Raw genomic sequence first — 21,464 nt, 5'->3', positions numbered from 1 at the left:
TTTTTTTGGGTCGGTTAATTTTATTTCTTGCGCTACAGCGTGAGTAAAAGGACAAGACGATACAAAAAATCTGAAACAACCGATCACTTAAATTTTCTTATAATTTATTAAATTAGAGGCCAAAATTTAACAGCCTCCCTGCCTAACAGAACGAACCAATGTACCCTCTCTACACTTTGCCTTCCTAAACTAATTTTCGAATTAAACCCTACACGAGGAGGAGCTCAATCGATCAAGCCAACGCCTTGACCACAAGCGGGCTCCTCACGAACTGCTTCCCGTTCGTCCAGACGAGCGCGCCGAACGAGTAGTCCTTGGCGAGCGCGGCGTTCTTCACCTGGAAGCTCACCTCGAACCCCTTCTCCTCCCCCTTGGCGCGGAACTCGAGGACGTTGGGTGTCACCGACACGGCGACGCCGGCGGGCTCGACGACGAAGGCCCAGTACGTGCCGGGCCTGCCGACGTTCTTGACCCTGCGCCGCGCCGTGGCACCCGCGGCGGTGACGTTGACGACGGTGATGGACGGGTAGTTGAGGTCGGCGACGCGGCGGGGCGCCTCGCCGGGGCACGTGTAGGGCGCGCCGTTGAACATGGCCATCACTGTGGCGTTGTACTTTAGCGCGCAGAGGAAGTCGAGGTAGTCGGCGTCGCCGAGGTCGTAGACGAGGCCAGGGTTCATGGCGCGGGCCGGGGAGACGTGGCCGGCGCCGTAGCCGAAGGGGCTCGACGGCAACGAGGACGCGTTCAGGATCAGCTCCCCCTTGTTGTCCATCTCCATCGCTGCGTTCATAGTATGGCGTGGCGTGTGCCTTTGTCAGTCAGAGCTGCAGGAGCGAGCGTTCATTGGCTGACAGTGGCGGCGGCGGTGGCTTACCGGTGGTCATGATGGCCGACTTGATCGCGGCGGGGCTCCATTCTGGGTGGAGCGTGCGGAGGAGGCCAACGATGCCGGAGACGTGCGGGCACGACATGGACGTGCCGGACTCCGAGTTGAAGGCCACACGACGCAGGTCGAAGGCGAGGTCCGTCGGCGAGTTGGACCGGGTCCATGCCGCGATCACGCTCACACCGGGCGCCGTGATGTCCGGCTGCAACACATGTACCATTGCAAGTTAATGTCACGTCGATCGTAGAGAGCTTTCGCCAAGGAGGATCGGTCAGTCGGAAAGCTTGCAAGAACCTTGAGGATCTCGGGGGTAATGGTGTTGGGCCCCTGCGACGAGAAGGCGGCCATGAACGGAGCCGGCTTCGTTCCGAGGACCGTCGCCGGCTTAGTGATGAAACCAGTTGGATTCCTTAGGTTACAGAAACATCAGCAACAACATTGTCGGTGCCTCGTAAGAACACTGATAGGGCGGCAACAAATGGCACCATGCTCGATGTGTTGGCTTACTTGGTGGAGTTGAGGTAGGAGTAGAGGAGCAGGCCGTCGCTGTACTTGATCTGCGTGGCCGGGAGCACGTGCGCGTCAGCGATGATCTCATTGCCGGTGCTGGCGTCGTTGGCAAGCACCATTCCGACGCCGCCGGCCTGCTTCACCGCCTCGCCCTTGGCCACCCGGGCATTGATCCCACGCAGGCACACCACGATCTTGCCCTTCACCTTCTTCGGGTCCAGCGCGCCTATCATGCACAGCTGCCTGCACGCCATTAAACATCACAATTACCGGTAATCAGTAGTAGATAAAAAGAGAATTAGTCTGTCGAGTAATGTGGAAACTGTCACTGCACATACGCGTCCTTAGTGGTTGCGTTGGCAGCTCCAGCCTTTGCCGAGTCGATCAATGGGTAAGACTTCTCCGGCAGATTTGTCATGGACAGGCTCTGCCCCTGCACGGATCAATGAACAAACACGCCATTAGAACAGCTAATTACCTTAAAAAATGGATCTTTGATGTGCTAATCATATCGTGTGTGGAAAGCGAATCAGGGGTGATGCATGCAACGTGCCTTAATCTTTGTGAGGCTTTTGTGCGGTGGTCTGGCAAGAGGAGATTCTGAGGAGTTGCGTGCCTTGGCCTTTGTGTGGTTGAAGACGATGTAGGACGGGAACTCGCGGTCCATGGTGCTGGCGCCGGTGGTGAAGAGCCACGGCGCGAGGTTGGAGGCGGTGCCGAGGCCGGGGCCCGAGTTGCCAGCGGAGCAGACGACGGCGATGCCGCGGCGGACGGCGTGGAAGGACCCGATGGCGATGCCGTCGTCGAAGTAGTTGCTGGGGTCGCCGCCCAGGGAGAGAGACAGCACGTGCACGCCGTCGTGGATGGCGGCGTCGAAGGCAGCCAGGATGTCGGCGTCGAAGCACTCGCTGCCGTTGATTGGCGGGAAGCACACGCGGTAGGCCGCCACGCGCGCGTGTGGTGAGCCGCCGGACGCCGTGCCGTTGCCGAACCCAAACACGGAAGCCCCGGGCACCGGCGAGCCGGCTGCGGTGGACAGCGTGTGCGTGCCGTGGCCGTCCATGTCACGCGGGGTGTTCATCGACGCATTCAATATACCCGCTGCCGAGGCGTAGCCCTTGTTGAAGTAGCGTGCGCCGATCAGCTTTCTGCAATAGAGAAATAAAATTTTGGGTTTATTTTTTATTTTCTTGTAAAAAAGGTTGTAATTTGGAATCCAAATTCATCATCATGGATGTAAGAAACATTATGATTCTGCAATATTTGGAGGAATAATAAAAGATGCAGGATATTGCAGAACTGTTTTAACATGACGCGTCACTTTGTCTCTACAACCGAATGATTCACTATGATTTTCTGATGCAAATCAGAGCATTTTGTTAAATTCATTTGAAAACGATGCCAGCACCTGTTAGATGTTTGACTTGCTCTTCTTGTAGCAATGTTCCGCTAAAGATATGTGATAAATGATGGCATGACAATACTAGAATGCTTGTCTACTAGTCTGGAAATAAAAATCCACTACATGTAAGATGCACTAGAGCTTTACAGAGGAAATTCAGGTGCACCTGTCTCTGTAACTTAGTAAAATTACAAAAAGGATAAGCATGGAACAAGTTTAGTTCTTCAAAAAATTTTAAAAAAATATCAACCATGCATCAGTTGAAGAAGTGATCCAATATTCAGTAAACAAAAAAGGCTGAGAACAAAGTTCAGCCTATTACATCTAAAATCAATAGTGATATGCTGTAGTAAGACAGTACAAGTGGTCTAAACATGGATTTTTTTTTTCCTTTCTAGATACTGGCATGGATAGTGTCACTAAAAGCATTACCGATATCAGGGAGGAACCATGAGCAACAAGAATCTATGTTTTCCAACTCAGTACGTGCAGAACATTAGGTATACTTCACATTATTAAGTATAATTTTTTCACGCTTTCCAAATGCTCATGAATAAATCTTTCAATAGGCAGAAAATTGGACTACAGCCCACTCTTTCATTTCAGGCTCTTTTCTTTTTCCGATCTAGATTTTCTGAGAACAAGGTTGATACAGCGCATCAATCAACATCATAGCACTATTGAGTGGGATCAAGCAGAATCATCATGCATGGATGGACGCCCATGATCGTTGCCGCTTGATCCCAGGCATCAACTGGTGGTGGTCTCACACTCACGGTCATGCGTGCAATGTGGTGGTCTCAACTCGATCAATCCCATAATATTCGTAGTGCTACACCGTACCAAACCAATCAACTCAATCTTTTGGTATCACATACACTGGATATGCTCCAATAATGGACCAGACCAGAGTTTCTAAACAACACTCAAAAACTTTTTGAAAGAAAAAGTTGGAATCTATGGACTTGCATATAGAGTTTCATTTCCGGAGGACTATAGGAGGCCAGAAGGCTTGAATTTAGTCAGAAGTGTGTTAAGAGATCAACACGTTCATCAAATGAAATGCCAATTCATATATACTTCTGGTCACAAATCCAAGTCCATTAGTGCATGAATACAATATTCAATGTAACACTTTGGCTAACAATATCTAAGAAAATGTAATCTTATTCTTATAAATATAAAGAGTTGTATATTGTGGAAGAAATTTTCACAGTGAATCTAATAACATCAATATTTTGTTGTCAATCTATAGGATTTTAAAAGTATTTATATTATGGTCAAAGTTTAAAGGGTTTAACTGACAACAATCCTAGCGACCAAAGGTGGTACATGTATGTACTCCTAATTTTGTTTTAAAGTATTTGCATGGCTCTGATTACCTGTTACAAGAGAACTTATCATCTTGGCCTTTGTCGCATGCTCCTTTCCATTGGGATGGAACTGGTCCCAGGCCATCATCCCTAAAGCTCTCTGATTCCGGCCACACACCTTTGCACCCACAAAAGCGTATAGTGAGACAAACAAAGCCTGTCAAATTCCAAAAACATGACAAAATACAAAAGCATCTTCCATCCATTTCAAGTCAAAGCGAGAAAAATCTAGGCACAATGAGAACTGAACATTCTTTAGATGGCCAAGCCTTTGGCTACATCTGAAATTCTGAATCCTATGTGGTTACTAGCTGCCCAAAGGTACAAGAGCAGAGAGCATGCAGGATGAGTTAGGAGGAACGGGCACATCAGCGTGCCAAATCATTGGATGGCACGAACTGAAGCAATTGATTTGCTAGTTGATGGGCAAAGCCAGCAGCGCTACTGCATTGTAAATGACTTGCTCCGTGTTTCTTGTTCAGACGGGACATGTGCATCTTAGTTTGCATTAGCTGTAAACAAAAGTTTTAGGTGATAAATCATATGGATAGAGATGCTAATCGTTTATCGGTCGAAGTACCATTGGCATGAGTCGTGTCGAATGTTCTGACAGCTAGCCAAGCGCCGGTTTTCTAGATGCCCACTGGGCCGAACATGTTGGTATAATACTGGGCAGGTGGGATTTTTGCTGAATTGTATGTTCACTGTACTGATCGTCCGCAACTAAAACCCGTTTTTGGTCAATTTCTCAACCACTTCCTATTAATACACAACTTCAAAATATAAATGGCGTGCAACCACCCACGACTACTTGAGAACCAATTTACGCTGCTTTCAAATTTGTGAAATTCTGTTTCCCAAATAACACGAACTACCCTGCGAAATAACCTACAGTACACCTATGTCTAGACAACAATACTATTTTTCGCTAAAAAACAGAAAAAAGGTTATGTTCCTTTTTGGAAGTACTACTGCCACTCATCAGCATCCTGATTGAGTCAAAATTAACTCAACCATCTCATGATCAAACAGGAAAGAAGTGCCATGATTAGTAGCTGCAGGAAAAGGTGTAGAGAAAGGGCAAATCCTTTTTGAAGGATCAAGGAAAGAGTGCCGTCCTGTTCGATGGATTAAGAAAGGTGTTTGTGCTTGGCGAGGAGAGTGATTAGCTAAGCGGGAGGCATCGGCTGGTACAGCATCTTATCGCCAACTGCTACCCCGAAAACGATGGCTGTGGACAACAACGGCCAAGGAGTGGAGAGAGAGAGTGTGTGTGTCAAGGATGGGATCGTCTCACCGGTGTCGAAGTTGCCGATGATGGTGTCGGCGCCGTACTTCGCCTTCTTCCACGCCCCGCCGTGGGGGACGCCACCGGGGCCGGCGAGCCCGAGGAACTGCCATGACCGGGTCGTGTGCAGCTTGCGGCCACGGTTGGGGAACACGGAGATCACGCCGGGTTGCCCTGGTCAGAGGAGAAACGGAACCAGTCGAAAGTTATTGATGTCGTGGACGAGGAATAAATGAGATGAGACCAAGAAGCGGCGGTCGCCGGCCGGCGGCGGAAAAGGCTAACTCACTGGCGATCTCGGCGGCGGTGGCGGCGTCGAGGTTGGCGGCGAAGCCGTTGATGTGCTTGGTGTACGAGTAGAAGATCGCATCCCGCGCCTTCTCCTTGCTGCATTGCGGATCACGTACGCGCGCCATTGTTAGAGGATGTAACTAGTGCCTGTCAGATTGGTCTAAAAATCAAGAAGTAATTCCAGCGATCGCGTGGTTCGCGTCCATACTCTCCACCGAGGACGCCGGCGAGGAGCTCGTAGTGGGCGTCGGCGGCGTCCCGCTCCAGCGCCGCCAGCTCCTCCGCGCCGTGGGTCCCCAGCGCCGCGCCGTGCGCGTGCTGGCCGAGGTACACCACGTACGACGACCGGTCGCCGTCGCCGGCGGCGGTGAGCGAGAGCGAACAGAGGAGGGCGGCGAGGACGATCGCCATGGTTCTCGCGGCGGCCATGGCACACAGTCGCGCGCGCCGGAGTTCGAAGAGGTGGGATGCAGGAGCATGAGCGCCCGCGGTGGGTATATATACGCGTACGCCCGCGGCGAGGCGGAGGCGGCGGCGGCGGTTATTCTGGCGCGCGCGTGGACTCTGCCCGCTGCGGCGGTTAGGCTACCCCTGGGATCGGCTGCGTCTGTTACGGCGGGGAAGAATAATCTTCTCGCGCGAGTTTTATTTTGTTTCGCCGATATATCTCGTGTGGGAGAGATGCGTCCCATTTTCTTAGCAGCAGCCAGCAATACTTATTTTTTTTAGTTTCTAGCTGCAATATTGAATTGCTAGCGGTGGAAATCGGCTGCAATATTTGCGGTTTATATCTCAAGATCGCCACGGTTTTGTTAGGATAAAGAATTAGAGAGAGAGAGAGAGAGCCAAAACTGCTATCAACTGGATTGGTATCAACTTTCAATAACATGGAAAACCATATCACAACTCTCTTAATTTTACAGCCAACATCCCATTAGAACATGATATGTGACAGGTTAGCATTTTTCGCTAAAATAAATGTGACTACCAGCTGGGGTTTAAGTGATACTGGAAGAGTAAATATGTGTCAAACTCGAATACCGATTTTGGTTTGAGTCCTAAACTCGGCACGTGCTGATCTTTTGTAGATTTATTTTAGTAGTAAACGATGTTATTTTTTCAGTGATAGGCACCGACAATGTCGGGCCTGTGGATCATCAATCTAAACATTTCCTGTCCCAAGAGGTGCTCGTAGGGATAAAATTTGTAAGAAAAAAAATGGATCCTATATATTTTTTTCATTACTTAGTTAATAATTGGTGGATTTGTCTTGGACCAAGATGGATAGTGGGTATGACATCTCTCTTTTCCGGAGGATACGCGCCTTATCTCTAACTATATTTAGTTATCACATATTCTCTGTTAGAATTAATCTTGTTGTTTGGTGTAAGTGTGAACTTGAGGGGTGCGTCCTTTCACATAGTATATTGTAAATCAAGGAGTCAAGTAATAGATCGAGACGATGTGAACTCTAGAAAGTAGAACTATCTAACTATGTGAAAGAGTTACTCTAGTGTAAAATGAGCTAGCTTAGGTGTTCCCCTATTTATCTCTTGCTTCGTAAATATAAGAAAGAAAAAGAAAAGGGTGCAAGTTAGGTACACGATGGAAATTCCAAGTGCTGCTTCTTGTTTTCTTCTACGAGCTCCATCTGTATTATTTGACCCTAGTGAAGTTTAGCCTTAACTAAAGTTAGCTAAAATTAGCTAATTTTTAGCTTATTTATCGGTAAAAGTCCATTCTATCCTTAGAAGGTGTAGGGAAAACATAGTAAGATTTAGTGGGAGGATATTTTTGGTCTTTTACCATTCATGTCTAAAATTAGCTAGGTTTGGAGGGCTAATGAACTTCGGGGGTTGGCTAATTTTTAGCCCACTTTAACCCCACTGTTTAGATCATCAAGGGCTCATTTTTAGCCGACTAAAATTTAACCCTGAATCCAAACAGGACCTGAAAAAGTCAACACTTTCTCCATCCATAAATATAATAAATATTTCTACCATTAAATTTGTCAAAAATATAACCACTTATGGCATAATCTACCGTTTTCTCTAGCACCGAAATACCGTGTCGTTCCTAAAATATACCAACAGCGAAAAATTGGTTCTACAGCACCGGATGAAAATGCTGTGCGAGTTTTTAAATTTTGTGCATTTGTAAGGCTTCAAGTAAGTGTTAAACTCTTAGCTCGATAATAAGTTTTAAGGGGAAAAAAAAGGCTTTTCTGGAGCCCATTCCTTATAGCCTTATTATCCAAGCAACATGCCTGTAGTCGGTCAGAATCTGCAATCACCATGGCACCGTATGAAAGCAATCGATCCCATCCTCATATTTGCGACTTATTGAACACGTCGATACCGTATTGCATATCATACGGTCGAGATTCCGTCGTCGCGGTTGCGTAGAATACGAACTTTCCAAACAACCATGCACGCAATTATGACACGCAATCATACATATCCAGCTGGGTGCACCACAATATTCTTTAGTTCGTACTAGGCTAGTACGTGTCCTTCAAGATTTTTGCAAAAACCAAAAAAAGTCCAAACAAATCCATGAATTTAAACACGATATCGGAGGATTGCGAGTGTGCATTGCACTCTTCACGGCGACACACGCGTTGACAGCAGCTGATACGATCGGTCAGGGCAGCAGCGAGTGGTAAGCACCATTCGGTTGACCATGCACGATGCGGCGCGGACGCACGCACGTCGACGTGCGAGGTGCCACAATCTTCAGTGATGCTCGTGTTTTTAGAGCACCCAGGAGTACGTCATGACTCATGTCCAGTAAAGAACAAGCAAAAATTTCCTGACGAGGAAAGGATTCGACAGTTTTACGTGAAATTACGCACAAAAGACCTCTCAAATAAAATGCATCAAGGAAAATAAAAGGTCATTCAAAATTTTGCCCTCACGTACAAATTAAAAGTCGTAACATGAAATTCCTTTTGAGAATAGGAGGTGACTAGACGGAGGGGCTTTCCGAATAGCCATCCGCCGAGAGCCCCGCGGCACTGCTCACAACCGCTCAAGCCCAACCTTATGTGCAGGAAAAAAACGGACACGTCTCTCGCCCCCCCACCGCCCGATCCTTCCCCACCGCCGCCACCCTCCACCTCACCGGCGTCGCCTCCCAACCTCCATTGCTCCTCTTCCCTCCCCTCCCCGTACTTCCTCTCCATCCAGATCTGCGGAGACGGACACGACGTCACCGTCCTCATCTCCAGTGAGTGTCCCCACCTTCATCTTCCTCCTCTCTGGTGCCCCTCCCTCCCTGCCACTGCCGGCCACCACCACCACCCACGACTGCCACCCGCCACGGCCCCTTCCCCACCCTTCCTAACCACTACGGTGGCTTGCCCCCGCCGCGGCCCCTTCCCCACCCTTCCTAACAACTACGGTGGCTTGCCCCCACCGCTGACCCAACCCACCGGTTGTCCACCACCGCCCGAGCGGCAGCGCCATCGCCGCCTGGCCATGCTGCTCACACCTCACCTCCTCCACCGGTCCAGCCGCCGCCCACGGCCATCCCTCTAAGGCACCGGCCATGGAAGCTTCCCTCACCCCACAACCTAATGTATGTCAAATACTTCCTCCCGTTCTCTCAACGAAGTAACAAGAGGGCTTTTGGGTTAAGCTTGAACCAAAAGGCCTCTCGGTTTAGCTTTTGTGTTGAGAATAGTGTTACACTTGCAAATATTTTTTTTAAAATGAATGGCAAGATATTTGTCATAAATTTTAGTAGAAGAAGGGAAAAAAAGACAGTTTATAAAACAGCGTGGAAGTACTCTGAAAAATTGACAAGTGTTGGGATCAATCAAAGCATATGCAGGCATGCAGCCGAACGGTCGGCTGGCGAACCCTTTGATTGACCCCATGCACGATGCGGCTCAGACACGTGCACGTCAATGCGCATGAAGCCACCAAAGTGGTAGTGCCACTTTAATTTAGTCGCTCATCAAAAGTCTTAATCAGTCTAGAACATGGATAATTTATAAGAAAAAAAATTAAATACACGTAAGATCCCTATGAACGGAATACACTTGAAATACGGCCTGTCAATGAAATACAGAAATTGAAATACACAGGTAATAAGATACCTACGAATGAAATACACTTGAAATGCGGCCTTTTAATAATGAAATACACGTAAAATTACCTACGAATCCGATGGAGAAGCTTCTGTCGACGGCGCCATATGCCCGCGGCGGACGGGGATCGGAGACGGCGCTGCTGCTACACCCAGCTGCTCGTCGTTTTGCATGCGATCAGAAATTCAACGTGCTCGTTTCCATCAGCAAAATTATTACGTTTGTGTTGAAATATCTCTGTAATCTGTTTAGCAACTCATGGTGTATATTTGGTAGTTGCTAACTTGTAACGGTTCTAGGATACTAGCTGTCGGTTGGGGGTTTCTATATTCATTTGCTGTAACCTTTCAAGCTTCAATTAGATCCCAGCAGCGTCATTTCAGTAATCCACTCATTTGCCTCGCTATGTCAGTTGGCACTGCATTGTCTACAGAAAATTAAAGTGGCTGAGAGGACCAGTAATAATATTACCACAGGAGGGTATAGTTCCAGTGGATTATCGGAGAAACAATAATGCAGTTTCATATTGATGAACATGATAGTTCAGTAAAACTTTGCACAGTTGCCTAATGGCCACTTACACGTACTCCATATATTGGCCGCTGCAGCAGCTGGGAGTTTTGACAAGTGATGGCACGTGCCAACGACGTAATGTCGTAGCCAGTCTTGGCATGGGCAACCCGAAAGGAGGAAAGTAAACTGAGCCTGCACGACGGAACGTGCGCGCGTGCAGCGAGGTCGTCCAGCTCCAATTCCCGGCCACTCCAGGCGCCGGTGGTCGCATCGCAGCACGATGGATCATGGGCGCCGGCGGCGGGAGTCAGACGACCCGGCACCATCAATCTGCGCCACCGCCGCCGCCGCCGCAATTTGACGGCGGGGACGCGGAGATGTATCGCCAGGGTGGCGGAGACTCTGACCAAGCAACAATCCATGCCGCGCCGCCGCCATCAGCGCCGTGCGTTCTTGCTGCGACTTGGAGCTGTTTTGTAGCATCGGAGCAACCCCGTAACCCGACCAATTTGCATTGGCGATAATGTTCGTCTCTCTCTTCCAAAAGACGCCGGAATCATCTAGTACGTGCGGCCGGTCAGCGCCGGCGTTGGACTGGTCGCCGTCACCTCCACTCTGGCAGTGGCAGCCTCCAGAAGCCTTTTAGCTTGGCTGGATTGGTGATGCCCACTGAGTTAATGCTGACGAACTGCAGTTCTGAAGGAGGTCTTCGGTGCGTTCTTAAAGCTGACGTTAATGCTGATAAATACCGGGCGCGTTAGTGTCTGGTAATTGAAATATACACTGAGTTAATTTTCTTAAAGTTCTTACCCTTGGCACTTGTGAAAACAACTTATTGCTGATAAATTATTCTGATTTTATTTGGATTGCAGCCTGCAAAAGTCAAAAAAATTATTGATCGAGTAATCAACATACATGACATTGCCATACCACTATCAGGTTCCGTTTGGAATTTAATAAGGTGACTTTCTTTAAAGTGGCAGCCTATTTTATATTTTGCTTGCTTACTTTCATGCAGTTGCTTTCTTCAACTTGCTTCTGTTGGTTTCTACGATCACACTTTGGCAATGACTATTTATTTCAAATTATAGTTCATTTTGATTTTTCTAAATTTCATAATTTTTTCTAAATCAATCTGCGCCGCAGCTGCCGCCATCAGCGCAAAGAGTCAGAGCTCGCATGGCTGCGACCTCGAGCAGTCGAGCGGTGAGAACGCTAGCTACATTCAGCAGTGTTTAGCATCAGAAACAAATCTTCTCCATCTTCTTCTTGTTTTATCAAGTGTCTGCGTTAGGAGCAAATCCAGAAAAAGATGATCGCTCCGTAAGACGGTAACCTGACCGATTTGGCATCGTGTTTTCAAAAGACGCCGATCATTCATCTAGTACGTATGACCATCGCCTGCGTGCGGCGGCCGGTCAGCGCCGGCGTCCGACCGGTCGCCGTCACCTTCGATCACTCTGGCATCTCCACAAGCTGGATTGGAATGGTGCCCACAGAGTTTTTTTAGAGCAACAACAAACATATCATTAACTGCTGCACATCCCAGCCCAACCCAGGAGGCCTGGTAGTTTTTTTTTTAGAGAGGAAGGAGGCCTCCTTAGGCTCGGTGCGACCATGTTGGGCTGAGGGATCTCACATAGCCGCCAGCCTAGCGGGCCGGATGGAAGAAAACAAAAGGCCACGTACAAATGCGAAAAGATACAATTTTAAACGAAACATTTTAAATTAAAATTCGATTGCACCATTATATTTCTTACACAAGGATCTTAAAAATAATTCTTGAATTTGTTCGGATGGCTTTTTAGCTACAACACTTTTGATTGCGAATGTGGAACATTTTTTTTTTTGGAAGCTTCACAATCAAATTGCTCCACCATCGGAAAAAAAATGTTTCAAGAAAATATCATCCAAACACAGTGTGGTCTCTTATCGTTCGTCTGATATTGACCACTATGTGCTATATGTGGATATGTTTGGAATCATCATTTGAAACACACGATTTCAATTGATTTGTGTTTGTAAGCTTGTGATGCCTAACCTAATCCCACTGCAAGTCTGATTCCATTTCCGCTTGCGTTACCACCCGTCGAACAAAATACCGCTACCCAACTTTCGGCTACAAATCGTAGCAGCTACCGAACAATACAATGCAGTGCCGTGGCTCATGCGCAAGATCCTCATCCCACCTGTAAAAACGCAGAAACTAATTTGAGACGCCCGCCACCCTTTTTACTTTCTGTCTCCTGGTCATTTCTTCGTTTCCGTCAACCTCCTTTCTCGCACCCAAATAGGAATTCCCTCGTTCTAAAAAAAAGATGAGTTTTCTCCACCGCAACTGATTGCAAACGGAACCAAAAAAGAATTGATTGCAAACGGAACCAAAAAAGAATTGATTGCAAACGGACATGAAGGTATGTTCCTCACGTCGAACTGTTCACGACATTTTCTTTTATTCGATTCCTGATTCATTTCCTGTCCAGATGTTCTTCCTCTCCACGCTTTTTGTTTTGTTTTGTTTTTTTAACTGCTCGTTCATGTCGTTTATGCCCACGCATGCAGCCCATGACGACGATCGTGGAGGAGCCCAATTCATGTCCAACATGTTCTTGACGCGACGAATGTGGAACAGCCCATGCCAATGCGTTTGATCCTGTTGTTGTTAATAATATATATATAAATAACAGTACGGAGGATTTGATTTCTGATGATGCACAAGCGCTCCAAATCCTGCGAGCCGTACAGCAAGATGGAGGACCACGTCGGGTGCAGCGGCGGCGCGACGTCGTGCGACGACTCCGCCACCGCCGGCGGCAGGGCGCCGCCGCCCTCGGCCGCCGCGGCGCAGTGCTCCACGGTGTCGGTGTACCTCGCCAAGATCAGCGGCGCCCCGCGCCTCGTCACCGCCGTCTGGAGCAAGAACCTCATCAACCAGTCCTTCACCATCTCCATCGACCGGCCCGGCGACGACGGCGGCGACGGGCCGGTCACCCACAAGGTGGAGCTCAAGCCGTGGCCGTTCTGGAGCAAGAAGGGCAACAAGGCGCTCGACGTCGGCGGCGGCGACCGCGCTGACATATTCTGGGACCTGCGCGGGGCCAAGTTCGCCGGCGGCGGCAGCCCGGAGCCCGCCGGCGGGTACTACGTCGCGGTGGTGAGCAACGACGAGGTCGTCCTCCTCCTCGGCGACGGCAAGAAGGACGCCTACAAGCGGACCAAGTCCCGGCCGTCGCTGGAGGACGCCGTGCTTGTGTGCCGCCGGGAGAGCGTGTTCGGCCGCCGGAGCTTCGCGGCGCGCGCGCGGCTCGACGCCAGGAGGAGCAAGGAGCACGAGATCGTCGTCGAGTGCTCGCCGGCCGCCGGCGCCATCAGGGACCCGGAGCTGTGGGTCACGGTCGACGGCTTCGTCCTGCTGCACGTCAAGAACCTGCAGTGGAAGTTCCGGGGCAACGAGACGGTGCTCGTCGACCAGGCGCCGGTGCAGGTGATCTGGGACGTGCACGACTGGCTCTTCGCCGGGCCAGGCTCGCAAGCGGCCTTCGTCTTCAAGCCCGGCGCGGCGCCGGAGATCCAGGAGGACAGCGGAGGGAATGGCATCCAGAGTGAAGGGACTGACTTCTGTTTCTTCCTTCAGGCATGGAGGACGGAATGAGGCCATGGCATATATGGCAGCGTTGAAATTTGGAGGGTGGGGCAACGATCTTGTTCTTGTTTTCATGTGTGCCACAGTCAAAGGTCTGTTAATATGAATGGCATTGAAAGCTTATTCAGCTTTACAAATTTGTAACAGGGAATACTTCAAGTGTATCAAAGTTTCTTGTCACTGGTAATTCATCCAAGCACACCAGATGAAATGCTCCATCGCCACAAGCACAAAAGTACGATGTTGATTAATTTGCTAATATGACGAAATGCTGAGTCAAGAACATGAGATTTCTTAGACAAATGAGCAGAAGAACAATAATCTTACATTGTGGTGTAACTGGGATATGTATGGGAGAAAGATTTCACAATAGATGCCCATTTTTCAAGTCATAAAAGGTACAAGACAGAAAAGAAGGTATGAGACATCACATTCATGGCAATGGTGTCCGCACTCATTGACTGAGTTATAGTGCACAGCATTCCACCAGAAAATTCGTGTCCGGGCCAACGAAAGCTTATTCTAGAACCAAGTCAAGGCTATCATCATAGCAACTAAACCCTAGTCCCGTTTCTCACTTTGGTTACCAACGTAGCTGAACCATTTCATCCATCAGCAGAGGCACGGCAATGTGCAATCTCAAATGCCCATCATGGTAACAACAGCAATTGGAAGAAATAAAAAAAATCCTGTTGTGTCCCGAAGATGATCCCTTCACTCCATCACGGCAACACCACCAGCAGCCTTGATCTTTGCTATGATTGCTTCTGCTTCCTCCTTTGTGAGCGATTGCTTCAGAATGACAGGAGCCTTCTCTACAAGCTCCTTCGCCTCCTTCAGCCCCAAATCCGTAAACGTCCGGATCTCCTTGATAATCTTGATCTTTGCAGCAGCATCAAATTTCTCCAGCTTCACATCGAAGACTGTCTTCTCAGCTTTCTTCTCCTCAGCCTTTGCAGCACCAGCACCAGAACCACCCTGAGCACCAAAACTGAAACCCTGGCCTGATATCGCCTGAGGTGGCTCTTGGTTCAGTCTTAAGAGGAGGGCTGGAGCAATCTGTTTGATCTCCTCAGGAGGGAGAGCAGCAATGCGATCAGCAAGATCCACAACTTTCTCTGATGGTGGTGGCATGGGCCCATAAGGATCATATACATCAGGGTATTTGTACTTCTTAGCACCTGTGTCCTTTGCAGCCTCGGTGCTGTATAGATGGGCCCAAACTGCTGAAAGACGACTGCTAGAGGACGGTCTTGAAAGACATAGCCGTCTTGCTATTGTACAGAGACTCATCCTACTATCAGCTATGTGAGTGGAACACTCTCCCTGCACAAGGACCCAGAAAAAATAACATCAAATGGGAAGCCACGGAAACTTTCTACGTACTCAGAGATCATTTGAACCACAATTGTTTAGTAGCACAAATAGAGGAACATGTATAAGTCACTAAGAGGACAAGTTAATAAAGTGTTGGCCAGTCCAGCATTCCAAGGTGGCTATGTTACATGTTTTGAAGCTAATTAAAAGTATGTAATCAGTGATTCGGATAAACTGACAACTGTATTCACACAACCATACATACACAAGCAGACTAACTTGATTCATGAAAAATGGCTCTGTCATATAACACTTTCTCATAACCCATAAAAGGTAGGATGCTTTAGCAGTTTAGCTTCACCCAGTTCACAAATGCTGCATACCAATATGCAGGGAGAGCAACAGATACAATCATACAACACAAGGCCCAATTGGCAGTTGGTAAAGTACAACTCATAAGCAGAGAAGACTAATAATTAACCTGAACTTTAATGGTATCTGGAGCAAACCGTCACATTGATCTTGCCCTCACCAACTAATCAAATCACCGGTTATTCAGCAAAAGAATCTTTTCTTCTCAATTCATCAAACCTAAATGATTCACAACTTGCTACCCTAACACGCAGGAACAAGAGGCCTAGAAGATCCATGCTTCCAGATTTCCGCAATGAACCCCTCTAAATGATACTTCCTCCAAATCACTCTAGCCTCAGATCAGGCCCGGTGAAAGCCAAATCCTACACCACTAAAGCTAGATCGCTCCGCGCGAGGACCTCCGAAAATACTAAACCGACAACATCAAACTAATCTGCGACGAACTGGACGGGATTGGAGCATCCATCCCAACCGTAAAGAATTGGAAATGGGCACATACCTCGGTGGCTCAGAACTCAGCAACGGATCAGGGAATCGTTTATGCGGCGCGGCGTCCACGCGCCGGCAGTGGCGCGGGGAGGCGAGGAGAAGCCGGCCGCGCGCGCTGTCGAGGCGGCGCTAGGGTTCTGCGCCGGTGGGGTGTAGGCGCGCGGCGGCTGCGTGGAGCGAAACGGCGAGACGAGCGAGAGATTGGGAAGCCGTCGTCACTGAGCTCCTGGGCCTGGCCTGCTTATGCGTTCTGGCTTTCTGGGCCTGAGCTCCCCTGCTGCCGGCTCATGGGCCATGCGCCATGCCGCTGGGCCAATTAGACGCTTTTGGGGTGCGTTTGGTTTATACAGCCTACTAGGCCGAGGAAACGCCTCAGAGTTAACAGAGTTCCGGCCATGCTTCGGTTTTGGTCAAGGCCTCGTGTAATCTGTATGGTCAAGGCAGCATTTGTTTTGCCCCGATGGGCATTTCTAATTTTTGGCTTAAAATCTGAATCTGCCAAATTTTAGCATTCCAAAGGTTGACATTTGCAAGATTCAAGCCCCCCTAATTCTAAATGAAAACAAAATGTTGACCAAGACACACTTGGAAACGGCAAAATAGTTTGCCCCAGAATAAAAACTTATACACAACAAACAAAAAGCCAGTAAAAAAACTGAAAAGGGTGATCCTGAAGAAACAAGCATGCCTTCATTGCCAACAGTGCAATGGAAATGGTCTTACTACGGCGTCCTCATGTGGACACTTCGGCGATTTTGGAATGAAGAGGTGAAGACTAGGAACGTTGTCGTTGATCGATAATATCATACTAGTTGCTAGGTCGTCAAAATCACACGCTCAGCCTCAGAGTCGACGGCTTGGCACCAATATATGATCGACGATCTCGAACTCGAACAATGTTCCATACCATCTTCGATGGCTTGGCATCTTGTCGTTTAGTTTTTCCTTAAAAATCGACGGATCATTGGGTGGGTCTTGCACCTTGACGGCCGGTGAGCTAGAGCGGCCAGAAGCGGTGAGGTCTCGGGCTCTCGGCGTGCTACGCGAGCGACTGCTTAAGCGCCGGTCCTGTTCGAACTGTAGAGGTAACAGTCGAAGGGATTTGATTGAGCATGGACGAAGCCGTCGTGTCCGCGGTCGTCGCCGACGCGGTGGGCAGGGCGATAACCTTCCTCGCGGGGCGGCTCCGGGACCGGCGGGGCGTCGAGGGCAAGCTCCTGCGGCTACGGCACCTCGTCGTCAAGCTCGAGAGCGCGGCGGAGGCCGCCGACGCGCGGCGGATCGCGAGCCGCGCGCTTCTCGAGTGGCTCTCGGATCTCGCCGACGGCGCGCACCGAGGGCGCTACTTCCTCGACGTGTTCGGCGGCGGCGAGGCGATCGAGGAGGCGGACGAGGACGAGGGTGACGGCCACGGCGACGGCGGGCTGCGGCGGGGTTTGTTTCGACCAAGCTCGTTCAACCCCGCCAAGCGCCTGCGCGTCGCGGCCAGGAGGATGCTGTTCCGCGGCGGCGGCGGCGGCGCTGGCGAGCTCGACGGCGTCCTCGCGAGCGTGGAGGGCGTTTCCGGCGATCTTGCCGAGTTCATCATGCTGCTGCAGTGCTGCCCGCCGGCGCTGCACCGGCCGCTGGCCACGAACATCTACGTGGATTGCCAGATGTTCGGCCGGCACCTCGAGAGGCGCCGCGTCATCGACTTCTTGCTGCAAGACGACGGCGGCGGCGATGGAGGCGGCGATCTGGGCGTTCTTCCGATAATCGGCGCGCCGGCCTGGGGAAGACCACCCTCGTGCAGCACGTCTGCGACGAGCCCGCCGTGCGCCGCCGCTTCTCGCTGATCCTGATGCTGGACTTCCACTGCATGAGCCTCACGGTGGCCAGCGAGACCGTGCAGCTTCTGCGCTCTCTGTTCACCGTTGCCGGCACGTCAAGCGCCAGCCTCTCCGGCGCCGGCGCCGGCGAGCTCTTGGGGCTTCTAGAGCTGAAGCTACGCGGCGAGAGGTTCTTGACCGTGTTCGACAACGTCGACACGCGAAGGAGGCGGCCGATAGACGCCATCATGCCGGTCCTAAGGCGCGGGCGGCGGGGCAGCAGGGTCCTTGTCACGGGCAACGGCAAGCACATCGCCGATCTCGGCACCACGGAGCCTGTCGTCGTGCGGCCGCTGCCGCCAGCGGAGTACTGGTTCTTCTTCAAGGCGCACGCGCTCGGCGGCGCGGACGACGCCGAGGCGGACCCGCGGCTTGCGGCGGTGGGCCAGTCCATCGCCGAGAGGCTTCACGGCTCCTTCTTCGGCGCCAAGGTCGTCGGCGCGCTGCTGAGGTCGCGCTGCCCGGACCACAGGCTGTGGCGGCGAGTGCTCGCCGCCAGCCACGCCGAGCCGTCGTGGCTTGGCAACGGTGGATACGTCGCCGCTGCGGCCGGCAGCCTCCTCCCACCTCACGTGACAGTGCGCGGCGTCGCCGTCTCAGGCTCGCCGGTGAGAGGGCTCGTCAGCCTGCAAGACGCCTCTCTGACAACTCCAGTTCGTGACACTGGCAGCGACCGATCGGAATTGCCTGTGCTGCTGTGCAAGTCGATATTCCCTTCCTACTGTCTGAACTACACCGCTTATTGCACGATCGAGAGAGAGGATAAACAATAAAAACCTTTGCATAGAAAACAGCGATGGCATTCAAAATCACATTTTTCCTTCTTCTTTTTTTACTTTTGGATTTAGCAGTTAGGGGCTGTTTGGATATGAGGTGCTAAACTTTAACAGTGTCACATCGGATGTTCGGATGCTAATTAGGAGGACTAAATATGAGCTAATTATAAAACTAATTGCAGAACCTTGTGCTAATTCGCGAGACGAATCTATTAAGCCTAATTAATCCATCATTAGCAAATGGTTACTGTAGCACCACATTGTCAAATCATGGACTAATTAGGCTTAATAGATTCGTCTCGCGAATTATACTCCATCTGTGCAATTAGTTTTGTAATTAGCTTATGTTTAGTACTCCTAATTAGCATCCAAACATCCGATGTGACAGGTGTTAAACTTTAACAGGGGTTTCCCAAACACCCCTAGTTAAAAGCTCTCAAACAAGTTATCAGGAAAAAACTGGTCATTGAATTCCACAGCGCAACACTGCAACCATGATGACTTGCAGTTAGCGAATGTGTTTGCAAATGTTCGTGAGGAAGTTCAGAAAAATTTTAATACGCTTCTCCAGTTACAGTGCATAACTATCCAGAGGGTCTGATGTTTTGACAAAAGCTGGGATGGCTGCTATTTGACTCTTTCATTAATTCAACTTGCTGGTTTCGTTTTCCATGGTAGAAAATTCAAGTTCAGAATGAACTCTGTGATTCCCTTGGAACTGTGTCTGCATTGACCAAGAATGATGATGATATCATGATACGATGGCAGAAATGCAGAATCACAGGACCTTCAGCAACTGAACCTCAAACACTAGTGGCTCCTTGGCATGAGACAGCAGACTCCGCCGTGGTCCAAACTGTAATAACATCCAAGGCAAGTAGAAGAGTAATTGTAAATGAACTATATAAACCGTCAAGTACTTGCAAAGTCTACATTTTAGAGATGCATTTTACTACTGTTCCTTCATGAGAAGAGAAATCCAAAAGGACATAAAAACAAAAAGACACGCACTAGAGTTCATCAAGGATATATTATTATACCTCTTCTGGTATGGGCTTCAAGGTCTCGCTGATGTAGCCAACTTCAGGAGGAATTAGAGCCCTCCTCTTGCCTGGATACCGAGTCATCGAGAAAAAAGTATAATTTTTAGTTGCGTTTTTGAACTGTCAAGATTCACAGCACAATTTGTATGCTGTCTGGAACTAAGCTGATATCTGATGTACCTCCAGCCTTCATCCCGATTAGGACATCTTTAAGGCCTCGAATCATCTGAATACCACATTAGCTAGATCGCACATCAAACAAATTCACAGAACAAGAAACTGAGGCGGAGTGAACCTAGAGGAGATCTGAACTTTTCTGAAGGATGTGAAAAATTTTCAGCATTGAAGTTTATAACCTCTTCTCCGCCTAGTGGAAGCGTCACCGGATTGCTCTCACCGCTGAACTGGTCCACCGTGCTGGATTACAAAATGCAGGGAAACCATGGTGAGACCACTAGAAGACTGGAACTGATCAAACTGAAACTGCAGCATGTTTTCAGTGTATGGACTGCATATAGTCAATGGTACTGTGTTCACCTATGCACGAAATAACCATTTGCGCGGCGGCAGACATAGTTGAACTGCACCAGATCGTCTTCCCGTGCTTCAGGTCCCTCCCCTTCGACGACATCTTCAGTTCAAGAAGCACAATTCTTCCATGAGTAGTCAGAAACTTGGCTGAAAACTCTGCAAGAACATGTCACTGCTACTTGTACCTTCGAGTATGACTCCACTGTCCAGCTTCCGGTACCTGAAAACTTCAAAACGAAATCAAGGCATCAGATTCCTCAACCACCGACTGCACCGATCTATCCGTTGTGACTCGTTACGCTAGGCGATGCAGGTTACCTGATAATGTCAGGCTCCTGAATCGCTGCCTGCGCAGGCGATGCGACGGCAAGAGGATCGATGCATGAGGCGGCTGCGCCAAGAACCACCATCCCTGAAACTGCCCTCCGCCTAGAGAGATCACAGGTTGCCTTCAGAGAGGAAGCCCTCCTGCGGCATGCCAACCGGATCTTCTTGGACTCCGATGGACACCGGCATCTGATTGAAAAAAAAAAAACTCGCATAGAGAGTTCAATGGAGCGTCGAAATTAAGAAAACTGAACACGAGCGAGACTCACAAATTTTCTTGTTGAGACCGTAGAAGATGCCGCTCTGCATTACCTTGGAGACTGGGAGGTGCACGGGAATGGATTGCCGAGTGGCGTGAGCGACGCAGACTCCATTGTTGCGGCTTCGGGTTACGGACGGGGAACGAAGTGGATAAGCGCGAGATAAAGCTACAGATAGGAAATATATAATGAAAGAAAATGTAGCTAACAACGCGACGAGATGGCCGAGTTGGTCTAAGGCGCCAGATTAAGGTTCTGGTCCGAAAGGGCGTGGGTTCAAATCCCACTCTCGTCAAAATTTTTCCTTTTTTTTGCTATTTTTTTAATTTCGTAAAACAATTTATTTTTACCCTTGTAGTTTAAGATCTGCTGGAATGTTCTTCTCACCCGCACACCCTCCAATTCCTTTGGCCCTTTGGGTCAATCGAGTCTTATTTTCTCATCAAGCTGAGTGTGTTTTTTTTTTGCAATAAATCTTG

At 49.4% G+C, this 21,464-nt stretch overlaps 4 protein-coding genes, 1 non-coding gene and 1 pseudogene across 7 annotated transcripts; 3 read left to right on the top strand and 3 right to left on the bottom strand.

Moving 5' to 3' along the window:
• Positions 1-71: 71 nt before the first annotated feature.
• LOC117852697 (subtilisin-like protease SBT5.3) lies at positions 72-6,384 on the bottom strand. 2 transcript variants are annotated; one of them, XM_034734907.2, is made up of 10 exons: positions 5,959-6,384; positions 5,749-5,846; positions 5,469-5,633; positions 4,181-4,289; positions 1,950-2,544; positions 1,735-1,829; positions 1,394-1,639; positions 1,181-1,295; positions 875-1,088; positions 72-780 (listed from the first exon to the last, which is right to left on the bottom strand). In XM_034734907.2, the coding sequence occupies exons 1-10, from the start codon at positions 6,177-6,179 to the stop codon at positions 233-235; spliced, it is 2,406 nt and encodes an 801-aa protein (XP_034590798.1). In that variant the 5' UTR covers positions 6,180-6,384; the 3' UTR covers positions 72-232. The 2 variants fall into 2 exon arrangements, with proteins under 2 accessions (XP_034590798.1, XP_034590805.1); XM_034734914.2 differs by having other exon boundaries at positions 2,013-2,544; positions 5,959-6,383.
• Positions 6,385-12,605: 6,221 nt separating this feature from the next.
• On the top strand, positions 12,606-14,126 carry LOC117838749 (uncharacterized). Its single transcript, XM_034718902.2, has one exon. The coding sequence runs from the start codon at positions 13,064-13,066 to the stop codon at positions 14,006-14,008; it is 945 nt and encodes a 314-aa protein (XP_034574793.2). The 5' UTR covers positions 12,606-13,063; the 3' UTR covers positions 14,009-14,126.
• A 176-nt stretch (positions 14,127-14,302) lies between these two features.
• On the bottom strand, positions 14,303-16,387 carry LOC117838759 (large ribosomal subunit protein bL12m). The gene is made up of 2 exons (XM_034718912.2): positions 16,191-16,387; positions 14,303-15,325 (listed from the first exon to the last, which is right to left on the bottom strand). Exon 2 carries the CDS (start codon positions 15,290-15,292, stop codon positions 14,714-14,716), a length of 579 nt encoding a protein of 192 aa, XP_034574803.1. The 5' UTR covers positions 15,293-15,325; positions 16,191-16,387; the 3' UTR covers positions 14,303-14,713.
• An 837-nt stretch (positions 16,388-17,224) lies between these two features.
• On the top strand, positions 17,225-19,231 carry LOC117847824 (disease resistance protein RGA2-like; annotated as a pseudogene).
• Positions 19,232-19,269: 38 nt separating this feature from the next.
• Positions 19,270-21,198, bottom strand: LOC117854957 (peptidyl-prolyl cis-trans isomerase FKBP16-1, chloroplastic). Of its 2 annotated transcripts, none has more exons than XM_034737257.2 (8): positions 21,038-21,198; positions 20,717-20,914; positions 20,584-20,618; positions 20,405-20,498; positions 20,224-20,284; positions 20,048-20,093; positions 19,865-19,935; positions 19,270-19,680 (listed from the first exon to the last, which is right to left on the bottom strand). In XM_034737257.2, the coding sequence occupies exons 1-8, from the start codon at positions 21,097-21,099 to the stop codon at positions 19,603-19,605; spliced, it is 645 nt and encodes a 214-aa protein (XP_034593148.1). In that variant the 5' UTR covers positions 21,100-21,198; the 3' UTR covers positions 19,270-19,602. The 2 variants fall into 2 exon arrangements, with proteins under 2 accessions (XP_034593148.1, XP_072147560.1); XM_072291459.1 differs by having other exon boundaries at positions 20,995-21,127.
• A 1-nt stretch (position 21,199) lies between these two features.
• On the top strand, positions 21,200-21,280 carry TRNAL-AAG (transfer RNA leucine (anticodon AAG)). The gene has a single exon. It is a non-coding gene; the product is annotated as a tRNA-Leu (tRNA).
• The last annotated feature ends 184 nt before the right edge of the window (positions 21,281-21,464 follow it).

This window comes from Setaria viridis, chromosome 1 (genome assembly GCF_005286985.2).
Source record: "Setaria viridis chromosome 1, Setaria_viridis_v4.0, whole genome shotgun sequence".
NCBI classification, from domain to species: domain Eukaryota; kingdom Viridiplantae; phylum Streptophyta; class Magnoliopsida; order Poales; family Poaceae; genus Setaria; species Setaria viridis.
The sequence above is the reverse complement of the archived record's forward strand: the minus strand, read 5'-3'. Positions and strand labels throughout refer to the sequence as shown.

Bases quoted from the DNA above. Each gene is read 5' to 3' on its own strand.
- LOC117852697 (XM_034734907.2), bottom strand. From the start codon at position 6,179: ATGGCCGCCGCGAGAACCATGGCGATCGTCCTCGCCGCCCTCCTCTGT. The intron at 1,640-1,734 runs GTATGTGCAGTG...AATGGCGTGCAG, and splicing joins AACGCAACCACTAAGGACGC to GCAGCTGTGCATGATAGGCG. The intron at 1,296-1,393 runs GTAAGCCAACAC...CTGTAACCTAAG, and splicing joins TCCTACCTCAACTCCACCAA to GAATCCAACTGGTTTCATCA.
- LOC117838749 (XM_034718902.2), top strand. From the start codon at position 13,064: ATGATGCACAAGCGCTCCAAATCCTGCGAGCCGTACAGCAAGATGGAG.
- LOC117838759 (XM_034718912.2), bottom strand. From the start codon at position 15,292: ATGAGTCTCTGTACAATAGCAAGACGGCTATGTCTTTCAAGACCGTCC.
- LOC117854957 (XM_034737257.2), bottom strand. From the start codon at position 21,099: ATGGAGTCTGCGTCGCTCACGCCACTCGGCAATCCATTCCCGTGCACC. The intron at 19,936-20,047 runs GTACATCAGATA...CTCGGTATCCAG, and splicing joins AATCGGGATGAAGGCTGGAG to GCAAGAGGAGGGCTCTAATT. The intron at 19,681-19,864 runs GTATAATAATAT...ATGTTATTACAG, and splicing joins TGAAGCCCATACCAGAAGAG to TTTGGACCACGGCGGAGTCT.